Consider the following 24,701-nt stretch of genomic DNA (forward strand, 5'->3'; position numbering starts at 1 on the left):
CCAATAAATCATGAAGCTGATATTGAAGACCGTAATGGATGTAAGCTAACATTTAATGGGTAGTTACCATGACCCCAATCTAAAATCCTTTATCAGAATTAATTCAAAACAATGGTTTACATAGACACACACAGACACACACAGACACACATGGAGGTAATAACATTAATGATCTTCTTATAGTCCTCAGGTCCAAATTAAACAATATTACAGAACAAGCACATGTTCCCATAGCAACAGACACAATATTAGGTTTGACCAGTGGAGCGCACTGTGGCTCCCTCTGCTGGTAATAACGGATTGGAGTGACCTACTTCAGAATGACTTCACACTGTGTTGAATGTGTCGGTGAATGTTTGCATTACTTTCCTGTGCTATGCAGCATATTCTGTTCTGGGCTGGCCCACGTGGGTTTAATAATACCAAAACAATATCAGCTGATAAATACTGAACAACAACCGGATGGACAAGTGTGATATTTGTTATAACTGGATGGACTGAGCTGCACAACAGCAGCATGACTGCATTAGCATTCACAGCTCAGGTGCCAATGTTTCAGTTGTGCTTTCTCCAACTGGAACATTTGCATATGAGAAACAATATTCATCATTTCCTGACAGTGGAAGCTTAAACATCTGGTTTGTAAATACCTGACAGTAAAATCATAATTTTACTGTCATCAGCATTTGTAAACCCTTTCGTTCTGATACGGTGTCTGTTGTGATATTTTGATACCATGGTAGCATTTACAGGATATTGTTTTATAGTGATATTATACAGGAAAACTGTTACTCAATAAGGCCCATTTACTAGTTGTTTTTCTCTTTCTCTGTGACCCAAGAATTAATGTGTAAGACTCACAGGCTGGTACCCCAAGGTCGAAAATACCACAGAGACGAGACCACTTCCTTACTCCCATCCTCCCTTCCTTATCCTTTAGAAAAGAGCTTGTTAAAGGCCAGGTGGTTTGTTTCAGAATTCACTAATGAAAGAACTCTGTATTCTATGTCTAGGAGTGTATTTTGCTGGGATGATCATAAATTGTAACTGAAGAGATAAACTACACAAAGGATACTTCTTTGCTCAGGAGGCAGGAAGACGTTTCCTTATTTGGTCTGTACCGGTTTGAACTGAGAACATGCTGACACACAAACCTTTTTCCTCTATATAAGCTGTTGTCTGATGAATAAACCTTTGAGTTGATTGTGGGAAAGCAACCTGAACAGTTTCTGTCACTTTGTTCTCCTAACTGCTCCCGACGTCGTAACTAACCCAGCTGAACGGCATACCTGAGTGTTACTTTGAATAATTAGGAGTATTATAAGGAAAGGACAAAACTCTGCTTATCGCTCACGCCACGGAGGAAACCCGGGACGGAAATTTCCTTCAGTGTCCATTCTGATAGTGCCTTTAAACATTTGGGTGCAGTGTGTGAGATGACGAGCATGTAGAAAGCCCTAGAACAATGATGCTAATAAACCAGCTCATCCCGTGTACGCTGCTCTGACCATTTAATGCGTGTGCGACATTAATCCTGTGTGACACGAGTCAGCTCAGACGTCCCCACAGAGTCACGCTGGATATCACTCTCTGTTAGTCGCTCGTGTCATTAAAGAACTATCCACGAGTTTAACGTCATTAATGCAGGTGCCCGTATCACTGGCTTTGGCACACAGCCACCATTATATTTATCAGCAAACACAATGAAACTGTTTGTGCTGTGGCAGGCAGGACGTGGACCCAAATGCAGACATTCGTGCACGGAAAAACAAACTTTGAATCGGCAGCTTTATTTGCTGGAAAAACCCTTCATGATATAACTTACAGAAAACAAAGCAAACACCTAGAGTATAAAACTAAGAACAAAACACTGCGAAACTAGAAGCGTAGAAAAACTGAAACCAGAAACACGGAGCGACTTACAGCACATGAGGAGGTACGACGTGACAAAGGGCAGAGGAAAACACAGGGCTTGAATACAGTAAAGAGGGAAACTGGAGGGAAACACAGCTGTAATCTGATTACTTTTTTCAGGTAACGAGTAAAGTAAGGGATTACTATTGCAAAAACGGTAATTAGATTACCGTTACTTTCCCGTAGGAACGCTGCGTTACTAAAACCGTGATTTTTTTGCGAGAATGTCTCATGACAGTGACGTAAGCGAGTGCGACGTTAGTGACAACAGCTGTGTGCAGATCAACAATGGATCATATATCGAGTGCAGAGAGAGTATGAGCGTGCAGCGTTTAAAGCGTGGAAGTACTGATCTTACTTTGAGTTTGATTCCATAAAAAGTGACAAAAACATTAGTGTCCGCTGTGCGTGGGAAGAAAACTTCTTTTTACAGCGAAAAAACCCCTAAACTTCCAACAAGCACCGAGTAGCTACGACGTAATGGGAAACTCACAGAGAAACTCGCGGATTCTTCCACTGACCGCGGCACACCTGCACCAGGGTAAACCTCCGCCTGCCCCACTCCTGCTTTACAGGTGAAAATAGAGCAACAGGACCGCTGAGTCTTTGACTTTATTTATTTTCTGCTGTGTTTTACTTGCATCTATTTGAAAGACTGAGTGTAAACACAAAAAATATTTTATTTTATGTGCTGGAATGTGCAGAAAATAGGTTTAAATGTTAAACTAATTTCTTCCAGTCAGAGAATGTTGCATGTAATTAAATGTTTGCTTGATGCATAAAATTAAAAGATTAAAACTAATAAAACAAGTTTTAAAAAGAGACTTTTCCATTTGATTACATTTTGTATGATGGATTATGCAGAAAAAGTAGAATTGGGCTGAAAGATCTATCGCTTTATCACCTCTTCAGGTTGTAAATCGTGTTTTTAAAAAGTAACTAAGTAATTAATTACTTTTGAAAATAAGTAATCAGTAAAGTAACGGATTACTTTTTTGGGGAAGTAATTGGTAATTAGTTACTGATTACTTTTTTATTGTACTTGTCTCTCAGGGACACTGAAGCTTGTTGGGGTCATGCCAGTTTTCAGCATGGACATTTTCAGAATCATGTTATTATTTTTATATATTGTCATTATATGGAGAAGCCTAAACAAAACGAGATTAGAAATTGTCACGACCATGTCTGCTGTAAAAGTGTGTGTCCATGGTGATATCCCATAATAAATGTGCTTCATCCTAATCCGAGTGGGTGAGTCCCACCCTGTGAGTCCCACCCTGTGAACACACAGTGGAAATCTGCAGATCCAGACTCCAGGTTAGCTCTTCTATGCTTTTTGTGTTATTTTGAAGTACATTTCTCCTGAAAGTGTTTAGAACTAAAACAAAATTAAGACCAAGTACAGCTAAATATACAATGCAGCAGTTCACTTCGTTTACTTGGTGTTTCTAGTTGTGTAGGTGAATGTGGTTGATGGAGAATAAAGAAACGCTGAGCACCACTCAGGAGTTATGCTTTATTTAAGATCACCACACCTTTATTTGGCAATAATAAATGAGTGAATGTGGATGCAAACAAACTAATACACATAAATAACACGTATGAGGGAAACATCTGTGACTCCACACTGAAGATCGGACCTTTGCACCAGCTGAGAAGTACATCTGAAATCTAAATTCAATTTATTTCCAAAACTAAACAAAATTAAATGCAAAAACAACAAAACTTAAAGTAAAACTGCAGCCAGGTGTGGATGTGGACTCAAATCCTTGAAATTACAGGCTGATCACTGAGTGCACAGTACAGTGTAATCCAGGTTATAATACAGTATCACAGCAACACAGAAACATGCTGACCCTTCATCCTGTTCTCACAGAGTGCATTCAACACATCTCAGAATTCATAACACAGAGATTTAAGCAGCATATTCAGACTTCCCAAAGCATTAACACAGCATCTAAGTGCAGTCTGCGACCTCTGTGACCTCTGATCAGGGGGTGGGGGTGTACATTTTGCACTTTGAGTTGAATTTTTAGTTGCATTTGTTTTCTGTATTTCAGTTTCCAATATGTGGTCAGCAAAAGGCCATTTCTAGCAGTAATAACTGATATATGTGTGAATAATCCGACATTATTATTGTAGGGTCTACCTTACAGTGTTGTTTGATGCTGTATAAATAAAATTGAACTAAATCTCCAACAAAAATCTTTAGATGGACAACACTGATGTATTAATTATCCTGGTAATCTAACCAGGTCTGAGCCATCGTAGGTGGTAGACCTACCTTAACCGTATATTTTGGAGTAAGGCAAACTGAATGTTTTGGGGAGGAAAAAAAAAGAATAGTTGTGACAGGTTTATTAAATTAGGACTATTTTCTTTGTAGCATGGTTGCTACTGCTTCATTTCCACGAGTCACTGACAGTGTATCCAGGGTCAGGGGTCAGACGCCAGTCAGCATTATCTTTGGATTGAAGTCGTCTACTTTCATTCCAGAATTCCAGCTTTCCAGTCAAAAGCTTTTCCAGCTTTTAGCTGTTCCACAAGGGTGTGTATAAAGACTGTATATAAAGATGGGCATAAAAGCTGATGCTGTTCACTACGGCCGTTATTGTTATATTACAGCTTAACTGAAGCCAGTGATGGTTTTGTGGTCAACACCATCTTTTCAGGTGGAGGTTAACATTGCCAGAATATGTGCAGTGCGGTGGAGTAGGCGGTTAACAGCTGGAAGCTGATTGGAGGAGATACATCACCAAAGAGCCAAATGCACTGTTAACATTTGAGCACTAATATTGCTACATGGATTTAAAGGAAAATATTAACTGAGTGAAAAATCTGAACAACATAGTTCCTTATGTTTATTAGTAACTGGCCAGTGTGTTAATCACACAAGACGGAGCATGTCAATCAAGCACCTAAAAATGGACCTCTGTCTTATTTAAAAAATTACCACCAGCATACTGATCAGAGTGGCTGGTGAAAAATACTCAGTGGGAAAGTTTTTTTGCAGCCTTCTATTAGCAATCTTTCTATTTAAGGTACTTAAAGCTTCGCCTTCAATTTCAAGTTGAAACTATAACACCTAGTGTGGATACAAAGCTAATTATAGTATCTAACAACACCTTCAGCACTTGAAAAGTAGTATTACTTTAACATTGTCATAAAAAGTTGTAAATGTAGGATTAAAATATTAGGAAGGTAGGGCAGAAGGTAAAGAAAAGGTAAGCCAAACTACTATAATCTACTGAGCTGTGGATCTAGCTTCAGGTTGCACAGTGACTCGCAGGTTTAGCTAGGTAGTTTGAGATACTGTAATATAGTTTATTCAGTAATACACTGCAGTGTAGCACAGCTAAAATAAAGTGATCCCAAACAATCTGCTGCATTCCTGTCTGGTGTTGTTCCCCGTGACAGAGAAATCCTGCATCCTGAGCTGACTTGAACGCACCTTTTATCCAAACTAGTGGACGTACTCTGGAGTCATACTGCAGAAGCCAGAGCCACTCATGTGTAAGTCCCATGTGTAAGGAGGATGGATTGGTATGCACTCGTGCACATACGCACACACCACACGGAAATATCAGCTTCTAAAAAACATGGAAAGTTTTCAATAATCTTACCATCACAATATGTTATAAACCTTTTACAAATAAAAGTTTTAAGAATTTATAAGCACTGCTCAGTTCATAAATATATGCAGCAAAAATACAATATGATAAATCTCTCTTTGTAAGAATCAAGACAGGCGATAAAAATCTGTAAAAATATTGACTAGATCTTGTGGTCAGAGCTGTGACGAGCCCTCGCCTCCATAACTGTGGAGCCATACAGGGTTTGGCCAGGTTGTATCACTCCAAGAGAAGCGTGTTTGTCTGGGGATGATTATAAAGCTCAAACAGCACGGGGACACGGCCGTGCAAACATTTGTTTCAGCTTGAGATCTTTCATCCATTTTATAGATGGAAGTTGTTGGTGAGGCATTAGCTACAAGCTATCTGGCAACATATTCGAATAACTGTTGTCCTCTTTTAACTTTTTCACTTCTCTTCAGTTCCATTGCACAGTAATCCTTTTCCTGAGATACATCTTTGTTCCTTATTTGTTTTACTTCAGGATGAAACACAGGCTCTATGATGTCCATTTTTTGTATGATGGTGTGAAGTTAACCTAAACTAATTAACTTATCTACAGTCTAGATAAGAGTAGACTCCGTCCTTATACCTTGGACTCTCGGGGGATAGCTAGGCTCATGATGGAAAAAAGCCTGTGGCACACACAACAACACAGGTTGCAGAGCAGAAATTACACATTTTCTTTTGGTTCCTAAAGTAAAAAGGCTGTAGGCCAACTACTGAGAGGATGAAAACAATACAGTGTGGATGCCAAAGGCAAACTATTAATGTTTAAAACTAAAGGGGGAGGATCCATCATGCAAGGGCAAGTTTCCCTTTATGAGCTGCTCTCATCGAGATCATGCAGCCACTTAACAGAAGCTACTTAAACTGTTTAAAACACTAACAGCTTTCCTCAAAATTGACACGTGTGCCAATAAGGGCCTAAAGGAAGGTAGAGTGTATATTTAACACACTGATCAGAACCTGTGCTAACAGCTGACCTTCATCAAAGAAGCAAAAGTAGCTCTTTAGGAAACCTGGGACATCCAAACTGTTTGGATCAATGGCTCATTGTAACACTTCATTAAGGCAGTGATTTTCAAAGTTTGGCGTGGCACCTTTAAAATACATGAACTATTATTGTGAAGAAAACAACATGCAACATCTTGTCTGCATCTCTGCAATGCATAGCTACAATATTTTCACATATAAAGTCATTAAAATCGAGCATGTGACTGCCAAGAAGTAAAATTGAAAATCACTGCATTCGAGTCAGTCATTCACATAAAACAGATGTCAATAAATAGTTCTACTAGTGCCTTAGCTCAGCCATATCTAGTTATCAAAGTGCTGTAAATATCATATATCGAGGAGAAAATCACAAATGTTAAAATGTGAAAATTCACATTAAATATCACATGTTAAAACCAGTGGGATTAGCATGACTGCAGATTAAGACTTATATATACTTATGTTTGTTATACAGCTTTAGGTAATCTGTCCACAGGAATTATTATATAAAGGAAAAAGTGACGTTACAGGCAGGTCCAATGTGTCGGACTCTTTTAGATAGTCTGACTTTTAAAGCCACTGAGACATTGTGAGAAAACCAGCTCAGGTAAATTACTGAAATCATTGAAACCGAGAAACAGTTCTCTTCTTCTGTGGTGTCCAGGTGAAAAACCCACATTTGAGCTATAACCCATAGCTCTGACAAATGTTGTAAAACACATTGGCTGCCGATACAAGGGACTGACTGAGAGCAAAACTAAGGAAGAAACAGGCAGGGGACTTGATTTTGGCTTTTACAATGTCTGACAGCTGAGCAGTACCGTTGCTTACTTCTTCTGATTGGCTAGTAGGGAGGCCTCCCATCGTTGTGCCATGGCATTTTGCTGTCGAGGCACTGAAGAGAGGGAAGGAGGGAACTGGAGGGAGGGGAAGACTCAGCTGAACCACTGGAGCAAAGATGGATGGATGGATGATGGAGGATGGATGGATGGATGGATGGATGGATGGATGAATGGATGGATGAATGGATGGATGAATGAATGATGGATGAATGATGGATGGATGGATGGATGGATGGATGAATGATGGATGAATGATGGATGGATGGATGATGGATGAATGATGGATGGATGGATGATGGATGGATGATGGATGGAGGATGGATGGATGGATGGATGAATGATGGATGGAGGATGGATGATGGATGGATGGATGGATGAATGATGGATGAATGGATGGATGGATGGATGGATGGATGGATGGATGATGGATGGATGATGGATGAATGGATGGATGAATGGATGGATGGATGGATGGATGATGGATGGATGATGGATGAATGATGGATGGATGGATGATGGATGAATGATGGATGGATGGATGATGGATGGATGGATGGATGGATGAATGATGGATGGATGATGGATGGATGGATGGATGGATGGATGAATGATGGATGAATGGATGGATGGATGGATGATGGATGGATTGATGGATGATGGATGAATGATGGATGGATGGATGATGGATGGATGGATGATGGATGGAGGATGGATGGATGGATGGATGATGGATGATGGATGGAGGATGGATGGATGGATGGATGGATGATGGATGATGGATGGAGGATGGATGGATGGATGGATGGATGATGGATGGATGGACATTAGAGAGAAAGAAAAATGAAGAGAAGATGTAACAGAAATGCTGGATAAAGTGATGCAGGTGTAATGGTTCGATGAAATGAGGTAAATAATGAATATATTTGCTAAATTGTGAACTGGTGAATGAAAGGTGCGATCAATCCAACTGATTGATGAGTCAGAAAGGTAGGGTAAAAAATGAGTGAAACAATGTGTATGACATATACAATGGGTGATGTACAAACGAAAGTCAGAGTGACAGTTTAAACAGCATCATTACATTCTCTGCTATCATGCACTCTATAAACCATTACTTTGAAAATGACCATTTAACTGTTTGACAGCAACTGTATTTTAAAATAAAAGAAAGTTTAGAAATCATTTGTTTGTGGCCACCTTAGAAGCCTGTGGTACATAATCTGCTGATGAAGATAGAATAATCATATTTAAGCATTAAATAATAGTGAAAATTGTTTGAGGCGCATTCATGGTTTAGTCAACTTAGAAAGATGATAAGAGAGGAAGAGCCTAGGTAAAGTAAGCAGTTATTAAAGTTCCTGCATTTAATGCACTTCATATGGGGCAGCTATGAATTATTTTTTCTCTGATGGTTAAAATTTTATTTCTGAAGAATTTCTCGTTAAAGTTAAAAGAAAACCTCAATTTAGCTCTGACTCTCTGTCAGCTCATTTGTATTAGAGGTGTGCATAATGATTTCCAGACTTTGGTGCTGACACAACTTTGTCTTCTACAACAGCTGTAGAGTGCATGCATATGAATGTGTGTGTGAGTCTGCCAACCTTGTGGTCACAAGACAAACTGGATCGCTCTATTTTGCAGGTCCTGGAGGGGGATGACGGGGAGGAGACGCTTCTGTCTGGAACCACTGACACTGGTATCAAAACAGAGGAAGTTCCCACAGCATCATCAGCATATATGAATTAGGGCCTAATTGAGAACTACACAGTCTATAAGACATTTTTCTAACATTTCTTTTCAGATCCGGAAACACTTATAGATGCTTGTTGGGAAATTTTCCCAAGATGTCACCAATCATAAAAAAGGGAGTCCTCATTAAAGCCTTTAGTGGTGAAGCATACATCAAAGGCTGATTTATGTGTCATATTGGTAACAGATTAACACTGTGCTGTTGACCTGTTTGACTTAGCAATTGTTGTTTTCACTCAGCAGTGAAAACTGTTAGTGTTGGCTAACATCATGAACATACGGAGCCCCGCAGGGGACATGGGAGAAAAAAAAATTAAGACGGACTTTTGCGAGATCTCGCACTCAGAAAGAGAAAGAGAAATTTGTTAGAAACTTAAATGTGGACTCTTTTACCTATCTATGCCTAAGCACACGGTCTTACATTCAAACACATTCAAACACTGACTCATTTGAATAAATCTACAATAAAATAAAAGGTTTCTAGTATGTTAGGTTGTGTGCTTCCTACATCATTAGTGTTTTAGTTGTGTGGATGATACATACCGTTGTACGTAACATTATCACTCAGACCCGGAGACACCAAAACAGTATCGTACCGCTCTCTCCCTCTCTTCCACTCCTCCTCTCTTTTCCTCCTCCACATCTCCTCCCTCTGCCTTTTCCACTCCTCCTCCCTCTGCCTCACCATCCTGATCTCTTGCTCCACCAGTGACTGGCTGCTGAGTGAGCGCAGCTTGAAAAAAGGATTTGACGTGAAGGTGCTCTCCTGCGGTTCCACGGACAGTTGGGTGGAGCTTAGGCAGAACTCAGACGCACTGCGAATGATCAGATTGGAGGTTTCTACAACAATGACATTAGCGGAAGGCACTGCATCTGAATTTGCTGGCCAATCAGAAAGGCCGCCGATTGCAGAAGAGAGCAGACGATTCCTGGAGGCGGGGCTAGAGGAATCAGGCTCCAGGATGATGACATTGTTAGCTGTCATTTCATGGTAGACAGATCGGGGAAGGGACGAGGAACAGGAAGGAGTTGGGGAGATGGAGAGTGTCGGGGTGCGGCAGGCTGGAGGTCTGGGTGGAGATCGTCCTGTCTGCAAGCTGGATGGCCTGCATACAGAAAAGAACAATGTGAATGTTAAGTGTTTTGAATGGAGGGGTTTTGGGTCATTTTGACAAATATTCAGAATCCTTTCTGAATTATTCTGTCTAAAATGTGTTTCTACAGTAGAACTATCACTCTTCTATGCACTTCTTTTAACTCAATAGGTTGGGTTTATTTTGGTTGTAGGGTGATGGGTACAGACAGCAATTTTAATTAGATTTCACTTCTTAAAAGCTTAATCAAATGATTACCTGCCCAGCAATAAACAAACATGTACAACCTTCACTGGGACACTAACAGTTACATTTGATGGAAGCCAAACCAGAGCTTAACGAAGAGAAATAAATAGACAAATGCTTGCTATCACAGACACCATGGCAACTTTAATGTCAACTTTTATTAGGGGTCTGCGTAAAAATGAACATCGATGTGAAAGTGCTGCTAACCTGGCCAGCAGGAGGTACAGTAACTCAAGAGTCAGCATGCTTGACCCATGGCCTCAGTAAACACTTTCATGATGAGTTTATCGTTTCAGTTTCTCATTGAATAAAATTAATATTATATAGATATTGTAAATGGTGGCCTCCAATAAAGTAAAATAGACAAAAATGTAGACACTTTATGACTGACAAGCACATACAAAAGGGCAGTATCCTTATTTCACACTCAGGTCCATCAAAATCACTTGAAAAATCTAGTTCTAACAGGGTATTCCCCAAACTTGAATACCCTGCAATCAGAAAAAAAAACAGTTCCTACTCCTTATAGTTAATCTTCAATTCTATCTACAGGGTGAGCCATTTATATGAATACACCGTAATAACATGGGAATGGTTGGTGATATTAAAGTCCTGTTTGTGGCACATTAGTATATGTGAGGAGAAAACTCCTCAAGATGGGCGGTGACCATGGTGGCCATTTACAAGTCGGCCATCTTGGATACAACTTTTTTCAATAGGAAGAGGGCCATCTGACACATCAAACTTATTGGTAATGTCACAAGAACAACAATGGTGTGCTTGGTTTCAACGTAACTTTATCCATCCATATAGCCATCCATCCATTCACCCATCCATCCATTTATCTAACCATGCATCCATGCATCCATCCATCCATCCATCTTTCCTTATATCTATCCATCCGTCTGTCCATTTATCTAGCCATCATTTATCCATCCATCCATCCATCATCAAGGCTGCCCAGACTTCCCTCTACACCTCAGCCACCTCCTCCAGCTTATCCGTAGGAACATCGAGACATTCCCACAACATATAAGAGTTGTTATCTGTCCAGCATGTCCTGGGTCCGCCCTGGGGCCTGCTCCTTATAGGACATGTCTGAAACACCTCTCCAGTGAGGCATCCACCTCAATAGGCTGCTTTCAATGCGGAGGAGTAGCGGCTCTACTCTGCACCACTCGATCTGAGCTCCTCACCCTATTTTTAAGGGAGAGGCCAGCAGTCCTTCGAAGAAAGCTCACTTCTGCCGCTTGTATCCATAATGTCATTCTTTTGGTTACTACCAGAGCTTGTGACAGTTGAGAGGCAAGGCTTTCAAATGAATGAAAATTCTATCTAGGTGCATTTAAGTGCCTTTGAGATCATAAGGACTGCATTCTGTTGCTATGTGAGTTTTCATGATTGCACAATACAGCAGAGCCAATTACTGCTGGTGTGTAGTGGTAGACTAGGACTTTTTGGTTGCTGTACCTGGGTATTGGGAGGCCATGTGCAATCATCCCCCTCTCCCTGCGGTGTCGTTCCTCTCTCTCTAGAGTCAATCGGATCTCTCTCTCCACTGCAGTCTCAGGCTCCTCCAGGGTGCTGCGGTATGACGAATCATCCAGACCTGAGTCCTCTGAGCTAGGGGACAGGGTGGAGGACAGAGGAGGTTCCCTGGGCATGGGGATTTGAATTTCCCTTGTATAGGACAGGAGGAAACCACACTCAAGTTGAGAAGGATGTGAAACCTACAGCGTACTAGCTACTTGCTAAGTGTACTATGTTGGCTGAAGGACTCATCTTGTTAATGTGGTGCATTGTTCTTTGTTTTACTGCTGGGCATGAGCCCTGAAAACTATTCCACTGTCACTCTACAGCGTCTGTTAGCACTATAAATTGTATGACGCATTTTTAGGTTGAGTCCTTGAAACCTCAACGAAGGCTGTAGTAGAAAATATTTACGGTGAGGATGACTAAGACTCCAGGGTGAAGATTTACCTGTGTTTGAGCCGGGGACTGCGAGTGGGGGGATACAGTGAGGAGTGGGTGCCCTGGAAGCTCCCCTGAGCTCTCAGTCCCGGTTTTGGGATAGGCTGACCTTTGACCTCTTCTTCCATCTTCTTCCACTGCTGACGGGCCAAAAGGAAGTCCACATGCTCAGTAGAGACATTTTCACTTTGGGTCTCTTCATGCACGCAGAAATCTACAGGGACCTGACGGGAGAGATTAAATGTGGGGTTAGCAAACAGCCAGTGACTCTTTGACTCAGCTAGAGTCCGACAGCCAGGCTGGGCATATCAGTCAGGTGTTGGTCAGGTGAACCATCTGTCACATGACTCAGGCTCTCCTCCAGACTGTTTTCATTCATAAAGTGCTTTATAAACTCAAACATTAAGGTTAACAAGTGGAGCTTCCAGTTTCAGTGCAGTTAGTTAAACAACAAAAAAACACTTACTGTTTAAAGGACTGTTGGGATTTCTTTCTATCTGTAAGGCTAATGTCTCATAATTAGCATCACATATCTGTGTTTTGTCTAATACTGCTCACAGTGTATTGCAGAACAGTTTTGGATTCATTCTGATAGCGACAGACTAAGACCCCGTCACAAGGGCAGAGATAGCTCAGTAGGTAGAGTGGTGGCCCCATGATTGGAAGGTCGGGGGTTCGACTCCACTGAACGGCTACCCTGAGGTACCCCTGAGCAAGGTGCCGTCCCTACACGCTGCTCCCCGGGCGCTGCATTGGTGGCTGCCCACTGCTTCACTGGGTGAATGGGTTAAATGCAGAGGAACTATTTCCCTATGGGGACTAACACGCACACTTTATTATTAAGAGTGTGGACGAGGTTGTAGTACCTACAAGACAACAAGGCCATACATCAGACCTGATGGAGGACAAGAGGTGGTTGCCATGGTGATGGGTGAAGTGGCATCTCCAAATAAGGAAATGCCCAGAAAGATGCAGAAGAAAAAACGTGAGCCAAAGTGCTGGATCTCAGCCCGATAAATAGAACTGTGGCTTTCCTCCAACTTTTGACCAATCACCTTAGAGCCCTGTTTACCACACATAATAAAAGCATTAGTGTCTGAGTGTGGGGCTCTTTGTTCATTTGGGTCTCCTGAGTGAGCAGAAAGACACACAGCCTTTTGTCTCTGAGCCAAAGAGACTGAGGTCCATTGAAATTTTAACCGTTTTCATAATAAACTGTGAAAACTTACAACATATTTGTCTTCTCTCTCATAAAAACCCTACAGGACAGAGAGAAATGGACAGCATGTCCTTGGTTTCGTATAAAACTGATATAGATATAGACCGAGTTTTAGTTTTAATGAGTTAATGGTTCTGTTACTAGTTAGCTAACAGAAACTAATCTAAGTCTATTAGCAGCAACCAACCAACTCAGTGACATCACGTTCTGTATTGGTACAAGACGGCGCTAAACTTGTTCTAAAAACTTCAAACACGTATTTTTAAATCCAGCTTCACAGTCAGTGTTAAACCTATGACAGTATGTGAGAGCAGGGATCCACAGTGTAAATTAGCCTTTTCATGTCACCTTTGAGTGGACTATGCTATCACTTTCAGCTGTGGTTGCACAGTTTGGACACAAGGTGGCAGCGATGATCTTTATTCCCTTTTCTTGTTAAAATGGACATGTTTGTTATAATGCAGCAATGAATACTTCTGAGATTCGTCTGTGTTATAACTGCAGAGTTCGCTTTAGTTGATGCTTGAATTAATGTCCTAGAATTCTGATACAAACTACGAGTGCTAATGCTGGGTGATGGGTTCAAGGCTCTTACAGTCATTGCACATGTTGCAGCTCCCTCTATCAGACACTGACAGTGCAGTTTTGGGTGGTACAGATGAAAAGTGTCAGAAACTGTAACAGATGAGTGACAGAGACACAGCTCCATCTACTGTTGGCTAACTGACAGGCACCCTGTTAAGACCAGAGTTTATAAAGCTCATGTGTGCCTATACTGTACCTGCTCTGGTTTAAGTTTAGGCTTTTCTATTTAGAGATAGCTTAAGTTACACAGCAAAATCTAGGGTGTCTATATGGGTCCACACCTCTGAGTGTTAAATACAACACTGTTGAGTGTTAAATTAACACTTTTGACAGTGTTATATGTTTAAAAGTAACCTAGTCAGTTTTGAAGATTAACAAAGACTAACACTGAGCAGTGCTGATTTTCTAACACTGGAAAATAACTCAAAATGTTAGAAATGTTCCAGTGTTAGAAAACCAGCACTGCTCAGTGTTAGTCTTTGTTAATCTTCAAAACTGACTAGGTTACTTTTAAACATATAACACTGTCAAAAGTGTTAATTTAACACTCAACAGTGTTGTATTTAACACTCAGAGGAGCTTATTGCATTTTGGCAAACATTTTTTGTTGTCATAATTCATCTCTGTTAAATGTCTGGTGAAAAGTGTTGAACCAAGTTAAAAGCACAAAGAAAACACCGCCGTGTCTCTGCATCAGGCTACATATAAACAGCAAACTCACCTTCTTGTCAGGGTCTGTGGAGCTCGCTGTGGAGCTGACTGAAGGAGACCGTAGGAAAAGATCTCTCCTCAACCTCATCTGGTCTTCATCATCATCCTTTCTTCCCACCCTGTACTCCTCCACCGCCACCTCTCTCTTCTGCGCTTGATTTTTTGCATCTGCTTTGACTTCATTGTCTTCTTCCTCTCTTTTGGCCTTCTCCTCTTCTTCAAATCTTGCATCTTTCTTCCTCTCCTCTTCGATCTGGCTGGTGATGTCAGAGGGGGCAAAAGCTGACCACTGGTCCTCACCTGCATCGCTGTCTGAGTACACGATGACACGCTCTGCTTGGAGGCAGTCACTGAGGTGGCTGTCACTGAGGTCATCCCTGATTGTGAAGTCGGGACCCCAAACTTCTTGTGACACGGCCTCCAGAGGATGTGAGGTGGTGCCTAGTGGCTCAGATGGTGAAGGACACAGCAGACTGTCTGAGGGGAAGAGGAGATCTGAAAGGACATCTTCTTTTGCCTCTTCCTCTATTCCTCTGATCCAGCTATCCTCTTCTTTTGTTCCTGGGTCTTCTCCCTCTTCTCCACCCCCCACCTCCCCACCCTCTGTATTCTCTCTGCTTTCATCATCTCCCTCTGTCTCTCTTCTTTCCCAGCTATCACTCTCTGTTTCTCTTTCGTTTCCATCTTCTCCCTCTATTTCCCCTCTCCCTTCATCCTCTCCTCCTTCACTTTCACTGAGGTCTCTTCCTTTCTCATCTCCCATCTCAAAAATGAGATAGTCACACTCATCTCCTTTCCTATTTTCTCCTCCTACAGCCTCGTCTTCCACCCTATGGACCCCAGGAAGACACAGTTGGTCCTCTTCCTGGTTGTGGCAGCTAAAAAGGCTCTCTCTTTCTATGTCTCTTAGCGGTGCTGATGAGCTCATCTCCATGGTAACTGCACTGACTAGCGGTGGGGGAGAGGGAGGGCAGACGGGGTTATTGCTGCTGGAGCTAGCGTTGTCGTGGTTAGCGTCTGTTAGCTCAGGTGTTGTCCTCCTTAGCCCAGTCGTAGCTCTCTGAGGAAACATACGTGTAGTTGTAATTCATTTTGTGGTTATAATGGAGCGGAAATTAAAAAAAAAACATACTTGGATTAAAAACATGAAGTCAATTCAAAAGTCCAATCTACTAAAATCTCATAATTATGATAACAATGACGGCTTATGGGTTTGCATTCTTTCCAATGAGCGGCAGTGACCAACGTGCATAAAGGAAGCCTGCGAGAGTTCAGGCTAATAGGTAGATGGATACACATGGATGTCACACAGTGACACCCAGAGGAGGATGACAGAGTCAAAGAGGGCTATCTGAACTACAGGACTGCTTTCCTGCAGAATCTCACAAAGCAGACGTTGGTGTGAATCATGGATGAAAGTGCTCCTGTCACTGCTGTGCTTAGCAGTACGAGGTTCTAAAGGAAAAGAAAGCATACCTGGTGCACTAACTGGTCAGAGGGCCCGGTGGCGCCAGTGTCCGGCAGCCTCGCCTCTGTCAGTGCGCCCCAGGGTGGCTGTGGCTACATGTAGCTGCCATCACCAGTGTGTGAATGTGTGTGTGAATGGGTGGATGACTGGATATGTAAAGCGCTTTGGGGTCCTTAGGGACTAGTAAAGCGCTATATAAATACAGGCCATTTTAACCAGTTCTGATAGTGAAAAACAGCTCTTCTTACTGATGCATATACAGGAAATACTTAAGCAAGGGCGGGGGTTACTGGAGGTGGACAGGCTGCTTCTGATTGGAGGCTGTTAACATTATAAATTTCATTTAATTTCGTGTCAGCTTAGCAATGGTTTAATCTACATCACAGTTACTCAGTTAATAACACTGAAAACACAGCAGGGAGTAACTCTCTATGAGAAAAGTCACAGTTTTAACTTGGTATCTCAAATATGTGTTTCCCCTCACTGGGCCCACGTCCTCATTTGAGGTTTGATAGCGTTTTAGTAGGTAAAGGTGAATGGCTTGGACAAGAATTGAGCTGCGGTTTGGGGAAGACCCTGACCGGGCCTGGCAGGTCCCCATGTACTAAATAGAATTGAAGAAGCTAAAGAATTTAACAAGGCAGGGAAGGTGGGGCACGTAAATGAGAATGAACAGCTTGTAGAACTGGGGGAACATACATAGATGAGAACTGGAAGGAGCATATTTGGAGGTGTGGTCCTGCTCCTGAAATTCTGATACTTTATCTCCAATTTAGAATTTGACAATCACTCTAGTTAAAGTCTGCTTCTACAGTAACCTGTATTTGGTGTTACAGGTCTGTTACATAATACATGAAGGATCAGTGCTAATCAGAGATTATAGATCAGAAACATCATGAGAACCTTGGATGGAGGTGGTCTGCAAAGTGGTTTGCAGATGGGTAACAACTGTGGGTAGGCTAAAGCATCTTATCGCCTGTTTGAATTTATCACCCTACATGGTTTAGTAAATTAGAAGTTAAAACTGGTAAATCTTTAGCAGCTGCACAGGTATGCACACGAGTAGGTGGAGACCAAACACAGAGCTAAGATTAAAGTAGAAACACTTGGTTAATTCAACACACACTGAGCTACACTGTTAAACTTACACTATAATAAGGCATATGCAAATATACAATTACTCAACAATTACTGAATATATCTGAATATATAACCGTCCACATACTCATGAGTACATCAAGGTACAGTACTGCACATGGCCTCATATGTTTGATGAGATAAACTCAAGCCATCCTCTCATTACCATGGTGGCACTGCGTTGGCTGTGAGTGGGTTTGCATATTATTATGGTCTGTCGTTAAAAGCATGTGCTGGTGACAGATGGGAGGTGTTGCTATGGTAACACTAAGTATAGCTGCAGAGGCAGGCAAGCTGCTAAAGTCAGTTCCTTTTCAGTTCAGTCCCACTGTGTGAAGAGAGATCACATATTATAGCCCATCACTTCTCCTTGGTTGCGTGAATAAAGTGACTTCATACAAAAACTTCTTTAGTTGCATAACAGCACATTTATGGTATAACATTCATAAACAGCAAACGTAGGAACTAAAATGACACCGAGCAAATATAAACTAAAACATATGAAGATAGAGTCCTCTGCATCAATGGCCCATGACATGCATACCTGCACCAATGTGTCAACTACAACACTGGATCAGTGCCAATGCAGCTATAGTTTGTAACAAGTTTGTGGCAGTAAAGTCATCAGAATTTCTCGGTGGAGTAATGCTTTTTTCATGCAGCACCTCTCTGGTTTCTAAAAGTTCTACCCAACAGGATTTATCACAAACACTTATGAAGATGACCTGTTTCTTGTCCTCTTCTGCATTTCCAGCACTGGAAATGATTCCAGACGGCATAAAGTCCATGAGTGAAAGGGGCTTTAGTTTTACTCAACAACCTCAATTAATTCTGATGTGATGAGTCTCTGAAGGCATTTACTTTGAAGAGATGTCATTTCCAGTATGCTGCATAACAGATGATTAACGTCTCTCTGCATCAATTAACATTAAGCCGTAGTACAAACTGAGTGAATGCGCATAGGCGGAAACATTTACTTACATTTTGATTCATAGGGGAACAAAATTACTTTTCATCCTGAGCTCTCACTGCTTTATTTAGACACGTTGTTCTATCCATGGCATTTTTAATCAAATTCATGGAAAAGGTTGCGTGCATCTACCAAGGCCAACCATCCCAGCTCACAAATCATTTTGTTTACACTTTAACTATTAACCCTGCACTTCCAGCTTTCGTAATATTATGCATGGGTTTTAACTATGCTGGCAGTTAGCCTGTAACTGTTGTAGCCTTATTCTGCAATTCTTCCCCTACTTTAAGCTTTCCAAGTATAACAGCTGTCCATTGATTTTAGCTAACAGTTCATCTGTGGGCTTGCATGGATTCTGTCCAGAAACTCCAGTTTTATCCCACAGCCCAAAGACATAAATGCTAGGGACTGTTTATACTAAATTTTCCACAGGTGTGGATTTGAGAGTGTGCAGCTGTCTGTCTTTTTGTGCATCTGCTGTGGTGGACCTGTCCAGGATATACCCTGCATCTGCGTAAGGAGGTAAAAGCAAGAGGTAAAGTGGCGACTCAGTATTTTGAATTTCAATTGTTGGTTATGTTCATAGCTGAGGTGGAGTAGTGGGTTAAGGGTGTGGTGTGAAGGAGGCTGACCAGAACACATGAGCCGGCAGCTCAGGCTGAGGGAAGAAGCTGAAGCATCCCGACAGCACTGTAATTAGAAAAGCATGATTGGAAATAAAGCCTCCAATGATCTCCAACGCTGTGGATACAGGGTCCTCACTTTACAAGTGATGCTGAAACCCAGGCATTCTTGTACCCAGTCCGTCATGTGCATGGAGCAGGCAGCAGTGCACCAGCACCAGCTGTTGGAGGACAGGCTATGGTGGACCCTGGCTCGCACATACCCTTGTGTGGCATTGTTGGAGAGCGAGTGGGTGGATGTTAGGTAAGTGCATGGGGACTAGGGCTAGGCGATATGGCCTAAAATCCATATCGCGATATAATTTGAAGCATGTGCGGTAACGATATATATCACGATATATTCTTTTCTTCTGTATAACGTATTTTTCCACACTATAAGGACTTAAAATCATAAGTGTACCTTATGTATGAATTCTGGTTGTTCTTACTGACCTCGAACCGATTTTGGCTGCAGAAATCTGTTAAAAAATGTTTTAGTACAACTTTGGTAAGCAGCACTGCTTGATGGATTGTCAGAGCATTACGGCTGCCGTAGTGAGGAGCTTCACGGAGTAATCTGGGTCCAAAACTCCGTCCGCTTCAGGTCCAAAAGTCAAACGAACACTGAGAGTTAAAAACGGTCTAAATTCTTTCATCTTTAATTAAATCATCAGCGTTTCTGCTTTACCAGGTGTAACAATTAAGTTTAACATCCAGGCATCCATGAAAACAGATTTATTAAATTTAACGGAGTTAGAAGTTAACAGGAAGTTAGCTCGCTAGTTTCCACCTAAACATTTCATACCATGTTCTGACTGAGATTTTTGAAGCTATTTCAAACGTACAGCTCTGCTACCACTTCCAACATAAATGAAACTAAACAGCAGTGACGTTTGTAGGGTTACTGAAGTTATGTTAGCATAACATTAGCACAGTGAAGCAGGAGGATGAACGCCAACTTTTTTTTCCACTCGATAAAAGTTAACGTGAGGGATTCTGGTGGTCAGGGACAAATGCAGTCGCATAGCAGGATGCTGTACACGGGCCAAACTTCAGTCAGGACAACAACTGAGATTATTCATCCACAATACGAGGTTAGTTATTAATGTACTGCAACAACATGGGAACAGAGCAGCTGCGAGAGAATTCAACATTAATGAATCAATGTTATGGAACGGCTGCGTGCAGACAGGAATAGGACCCAAGGTGCAGACACTCGGAGGCAAAACTTGAACTCAAAACAGCTTTAATGTTAAACTCAAATTTAACATAACTGGAAATATCAAAATAAACTTACACCGGAAGACTGACAGAACACACAGCTAGATAAACAGTAGATCCCAACAATGACAACCTGAAACACAGGGCTTAAATACATAGAGGGAGCAATCAGGGAATGGACAACTGGAGGGAAACACAGCTGGGGCAAATCAGAACTGACGAGACCAGGAAGCGTAAACCGAACACACTGAGATAAGACAGAGACCTTCAAAGTAAAACAGGAAACACATAACACAGACTGAACAAAGACAGACTCACATGCAGGCACTACAACAGAGGGAACAGAGACGTGGGACCAGGGCAGACACAGACACTGACTGGACACGGGGATATAGCGGACAGGGGAGACAGCAACTAAGGATTACACAGAGACAAACCATAAGACATGACTCTAACAAAAACCCAAAGACTAGAAATTATAAATAATATAATAAACTCAAAAACCCTGGGTCAATGACCCAGGCATCCTAACAGAATCAATGTTACGGAAGTGGAGGAAGCGCAGTTTTTGGCTTTCCCCATATTTCAAAAGTGCTTCATCTCTTTGCTATGACTGTCGCCCGCCATAATTTGCAGATGATAATGGTTGTAGACACTGCGATGCTTTCGACCAAAACAGGCGCAGCTTGATGACATCATCAACATGCGCTATCGCGATAGAGCGGTATAGTCAAAATCTCTATCGTTGGCCAAATTTATATCATTTCTATTGTATATCGTTTATATCGCCCACCCCTAATGGGGACATAAACAAATATCCCATAGGCTGCGGTTAGCTCACACTGGATGCATCCCTTAATTGTGGTGACAGATTGGCTCGGGTTTAATAACCTGTTGGGAAAGTGTGTGGATGCGTTCATGACCTCACCAGAAAGGGATAGAAAATCCACTGGTCCCAGTTAAGCATGTCTGTGCACCAGCACCCAGAGCGATGTTAAAGCTGAGTGAAATGGTAAAATGGTAAATGGCCTGCATTTGTATAGCGCTTTTCTAGTCCATAGGACCCCAAAGCGCTTTACACTACATTCAGTCATCCACCCATTCACACACAGGCGATAGCAAGCTACATTGTAGCCACAGCTGCCCTGGGGCGCACTGACAGAGGCGAGGCTGCCGGACACAGGCGCCACCGGGCCCTCTGACCACCACCAGTAGGCAAACACGGGGTTAGTATCTTGCCCAAGGATATTTGGCATGCAGCCAGGGATCGAACCACCGACCTTCTGATTAGTGGCTGACCTGCTCTGCCACCTGAGCTACAGCCACCCCCAGTCAACCCCAGCCTAACAGAAAGACCCTGAACTTCAACAGGTAACCAAGGCAGTAATGAGCAGTCAGGTTTCAGCCTTGATTTCTACCCGTTCATGTTTCTAAAATAAAATCCCTGTGTTGATTTTGCTAAGTCTCTTTGTGCTTGTGCTTTGGTTTTTGTGTTTGCTTTTGCATTTTGTCCTCAAAGCTGATTTTTTAAATCAGCAAATATGAGTATGTGTAAAGCTTTGAGCAAGTGTGATGGCTAGATGACTGGGTCAGAGCATCTCTAACACTACAGCTTTCATGTTCCAGGTCTGCAGTGTTCAGTATCTATCAAAAGTGTTCCAAAGAAGAATAGTGGTGAACCAGTGACAGGGTCATGGGTAACCAAGACTCACTGATGCACAAGGAGAGGGAAGGCTGGGCCGTGTACCGTATTTTCACGACCATAAGGCGCACTTAAAAGTCTTGGATTTTCTTCGAAAAGTACGGCGCTCCCTATAGCGCAGTGCGCCCTGTGTGTTGTAAGGAGGACGTAGTAGAGAACACCATGAGAACGCTAAAGGGTGAAGTGTGGGCGTTGATCGTATATACCGGACAATCGCACATACCTGTATAAAAGGACAGGTATGTGCATTATGTGGAACATCGTTGTTTTAACAACCCTGAAAATGGCAAAGGGTACCTAGACCCGGTTTGTAGAGTACGCTTGGGGAGTGTGATCGTGTGTACAGCGTCTCTTTATGTCTGTCTCCACGTTGGTTGAGTGTGGAGTAAGTGCATATGAGAGCATGAGGGTGGGAATGGATGTTTGTAAATGTGTGTGCCTGTATTTCTGTGTCTATATGTCAGGTTGGGTGTCAGGCGCCACCTCTCTGGGGACATCTCAGGCCCTCCAAGGTTTGGAGGCCTATCTCCCCCTACCACCACTTCCCCTGCCAGTGGCGGACTCCCTCAGACATCGGTGCGTTGGTGGTTCTTTGTGTCCGGGGATGGGCGTCCAGGTACACACCGGCTCACTCCTTGACGGCCGCTTATCGGGGCCTGGAGCCTGGGGCTCGCTCGGGCCACTTCGGAGGTGGGGTGCCCCCGGCCTCTCGGCCTGGGGCTCGGTCACTCAGGCACGGCTGGCTGCCGGCGGAGCTCACGGGCACGTCACTGCAACTCCCCCTGGCTTCTGCTCCGCGGCTGCTGAGTGAGCCCTCATCTGGGACTCTCCTCAGCTCTTTCTGGGACAGTGGCGCGGCTGCCCCTCTGTTGGTCTTCCTTGGTCTCTTGTGTTCTGGGGGCCTCTGGATGTCTGGAGTTTTGATCTCCTCCATACCTGCTTCATGCCCTGGAGGACGGGGCTGTGCCCCCCCCCCACCCCCACACCCTCTAGCAGATCATTACATGAAGGAACCTTTTAAAAACAAGCGCGTCCATGCTCACAGGTGTACACACGGGTGATCACACCCACAAACTACACCCTTTTTGGCTCCTACCTCAAAGCACACTGTGTTCTGTTGATCTTATGTGCTGCACAATAATGTTTAATATTTAGTATTTACTGTCATATTCCCATATATCATTGTGATGCTGTTTATTCTATTACTCTTGTTCTCTTCTGCTTGTTTTCTTTTTTCTTTCTCAGCAGGTGATCCAGGTGATTGATATATGCATTTTTTATTTCTTTCTTTTTTTTTTCTGCTCACCCGCCTCCTACAACGCGGGTCTCGCCACTGGCGATATGAGCGCCTACAAAGCGGCCTCATACAGCGTGCGGCGCGCGGTGAGAGATGCCAAACGCCAGTACCGGGAACGTGTGGAGTCCCGCTTCCACCAGGGCGACACACGGAGTATGTGGCACGGACTACGCACCATTACGGACTACAAAGCCAGGGACACTGCGCCGATCAACGCCGACTCTGCATTCACCAACGAGCTGAATCGGTTCTACGCCCGTTTCGAGGTTAGCCAGGCGGCTAATGCTATCTACCGCCTGACTACCGAGGACAGTGACGTCATCAGCGAGAGACCGGTGACCAGCATCGCGGAGCATGACGTCCGAGCGGCACTGAGGAGAGTGAACACAAGGAAAGCGGCGGGGCCAGACGGCATCACCGGCCGTCTGCTGCGCTGCTGTGCTGACCAGCTAGCAGGTGTGTTCACTTACATCTTCAACGAGTCCCTGGCGAAGTCTGTGGTCCCCACATGCTTCAAAAGATCCACCATCATCCCTGTGCCCAAGAACAGCAAACCCTCATCCCTGAACGATTACCGGCCAGTTGCACTGACCTCGGTAGTAATGAAGGTGTTTGAGAGGCTGCTGAAGAACATCATCTCCTCCTCCATCCCAGACACCACAGATCCGCTGCAGTTCGCCTACAGATCCAACAGATCCACAGAGGATGCCATCGCCCACGTCCTACACACCACTCTCAGCCACGTGGACAAGAAACAGGGTAACTATGTGCGAATGCTGTTTGTTGATTACAGTTCAGCGTTTAACACAATAGTGCCCTGCAGACTGTTCACAAAGCTGAGGGATCTGGGACTTAACAGCCGTCTGTGTGCATGGGTGTTGGACTTCCTCACTGGCAGAACTCAGGTGGTGAGGGTGGGCAGGTGCTTCTCCAACAGCATCACCATCAACACAGGAGCACCTCAGGGATGTGTCCTCTCGCCACTGCTCTACTCCCTCTACACTTCAGACTGTGTGGCCACCCATGGCTCCAACACCATTGTGAAGTTTGCTGACGACACAGTGGTGTTGGGTGCCATCTCCAACAACGATGAGGCGGCCTACATGGATGAAGTGAAGAATCTGGCATCGTGGTGCCAGGACAACCACCTCCAGCTGAACGTCAGCAAGACCAAGGAGCTGGTGGTGGACTTCAGAAGGGGTCAGCACAGAGACTACAAGCCCATTATCATCAATGGAGCTCCAGTGGAGAGGGTGCAGTCCTTCAAGTATCTTGGTGTCCACAT

The 24,701-nt window shown here is 43.2% G+C and overlaps 1 protein-coding gene across 2 annotated transcripts in view; it reads right to left on the reverse strand.

Annotated features, from left to right (window-relative positions):
• Positions 1 to 3,425: 3,425 nt before the first annotated feature.
• LOC146648896 (uncharacterized) overlaps positions 3,426 to 24,701 on the reverse strand; it is a 36,144-nt gene continuing 14,868 nt past the window's right edge. Inside the window, exons 2-7 of one of the 2 annotated variants that reach the window (XM_085388499.1) lie at positions 14,970 to 16,019; positions 12,454 to 12,668; positions 11,944 to 12,153; positions 9,677 to 10,239; positions 8,986 to 9,077; positions 3,426 to 7,459 (exon numbers count right to left, since the gene is read on the reverse strand). In XM_085388499.1, coding sequence (XP_085244625.1) covers positions 7,370 to 7,459; positions 8,986 to 9,077; positions 9,677 to 10,239; positions 11,944 to 12,153; positions 12,454 to 12,668; positions 14,970 to 16,019 — 2,220 coding nt within the window. In that variant the 3' untranslated portion in view covers positions 3,426 to 7,369. Of the gene's footprint in view, positions 7,460 to 8,171; positions 9,078 to 9,676; positions 10,240 to 11,943; positions 12,154 to 12,453; positions 12,669 to 14,969; positions 16,020 to 24,701 lie in introns of those variants that run through there. The other variant, XM_085388500.1, reaches the window with a different exon arrangement.

This window comes from Rhamphochromis longiceps, linkage group LG18 (assembly GCF_057381845.1).
Source record: "Rhamphochromis longiceps isolate RC_006_pf linkage group LG18, R_longiceps_female_GT1.1, whole genome shotgun sequence".
NCBI lineage: Eukaryota > Metazoa > Chordata > Actinopteri > Cichliformes > Cichlidae > Rhamphochromis > Rhamphochromis longiceps.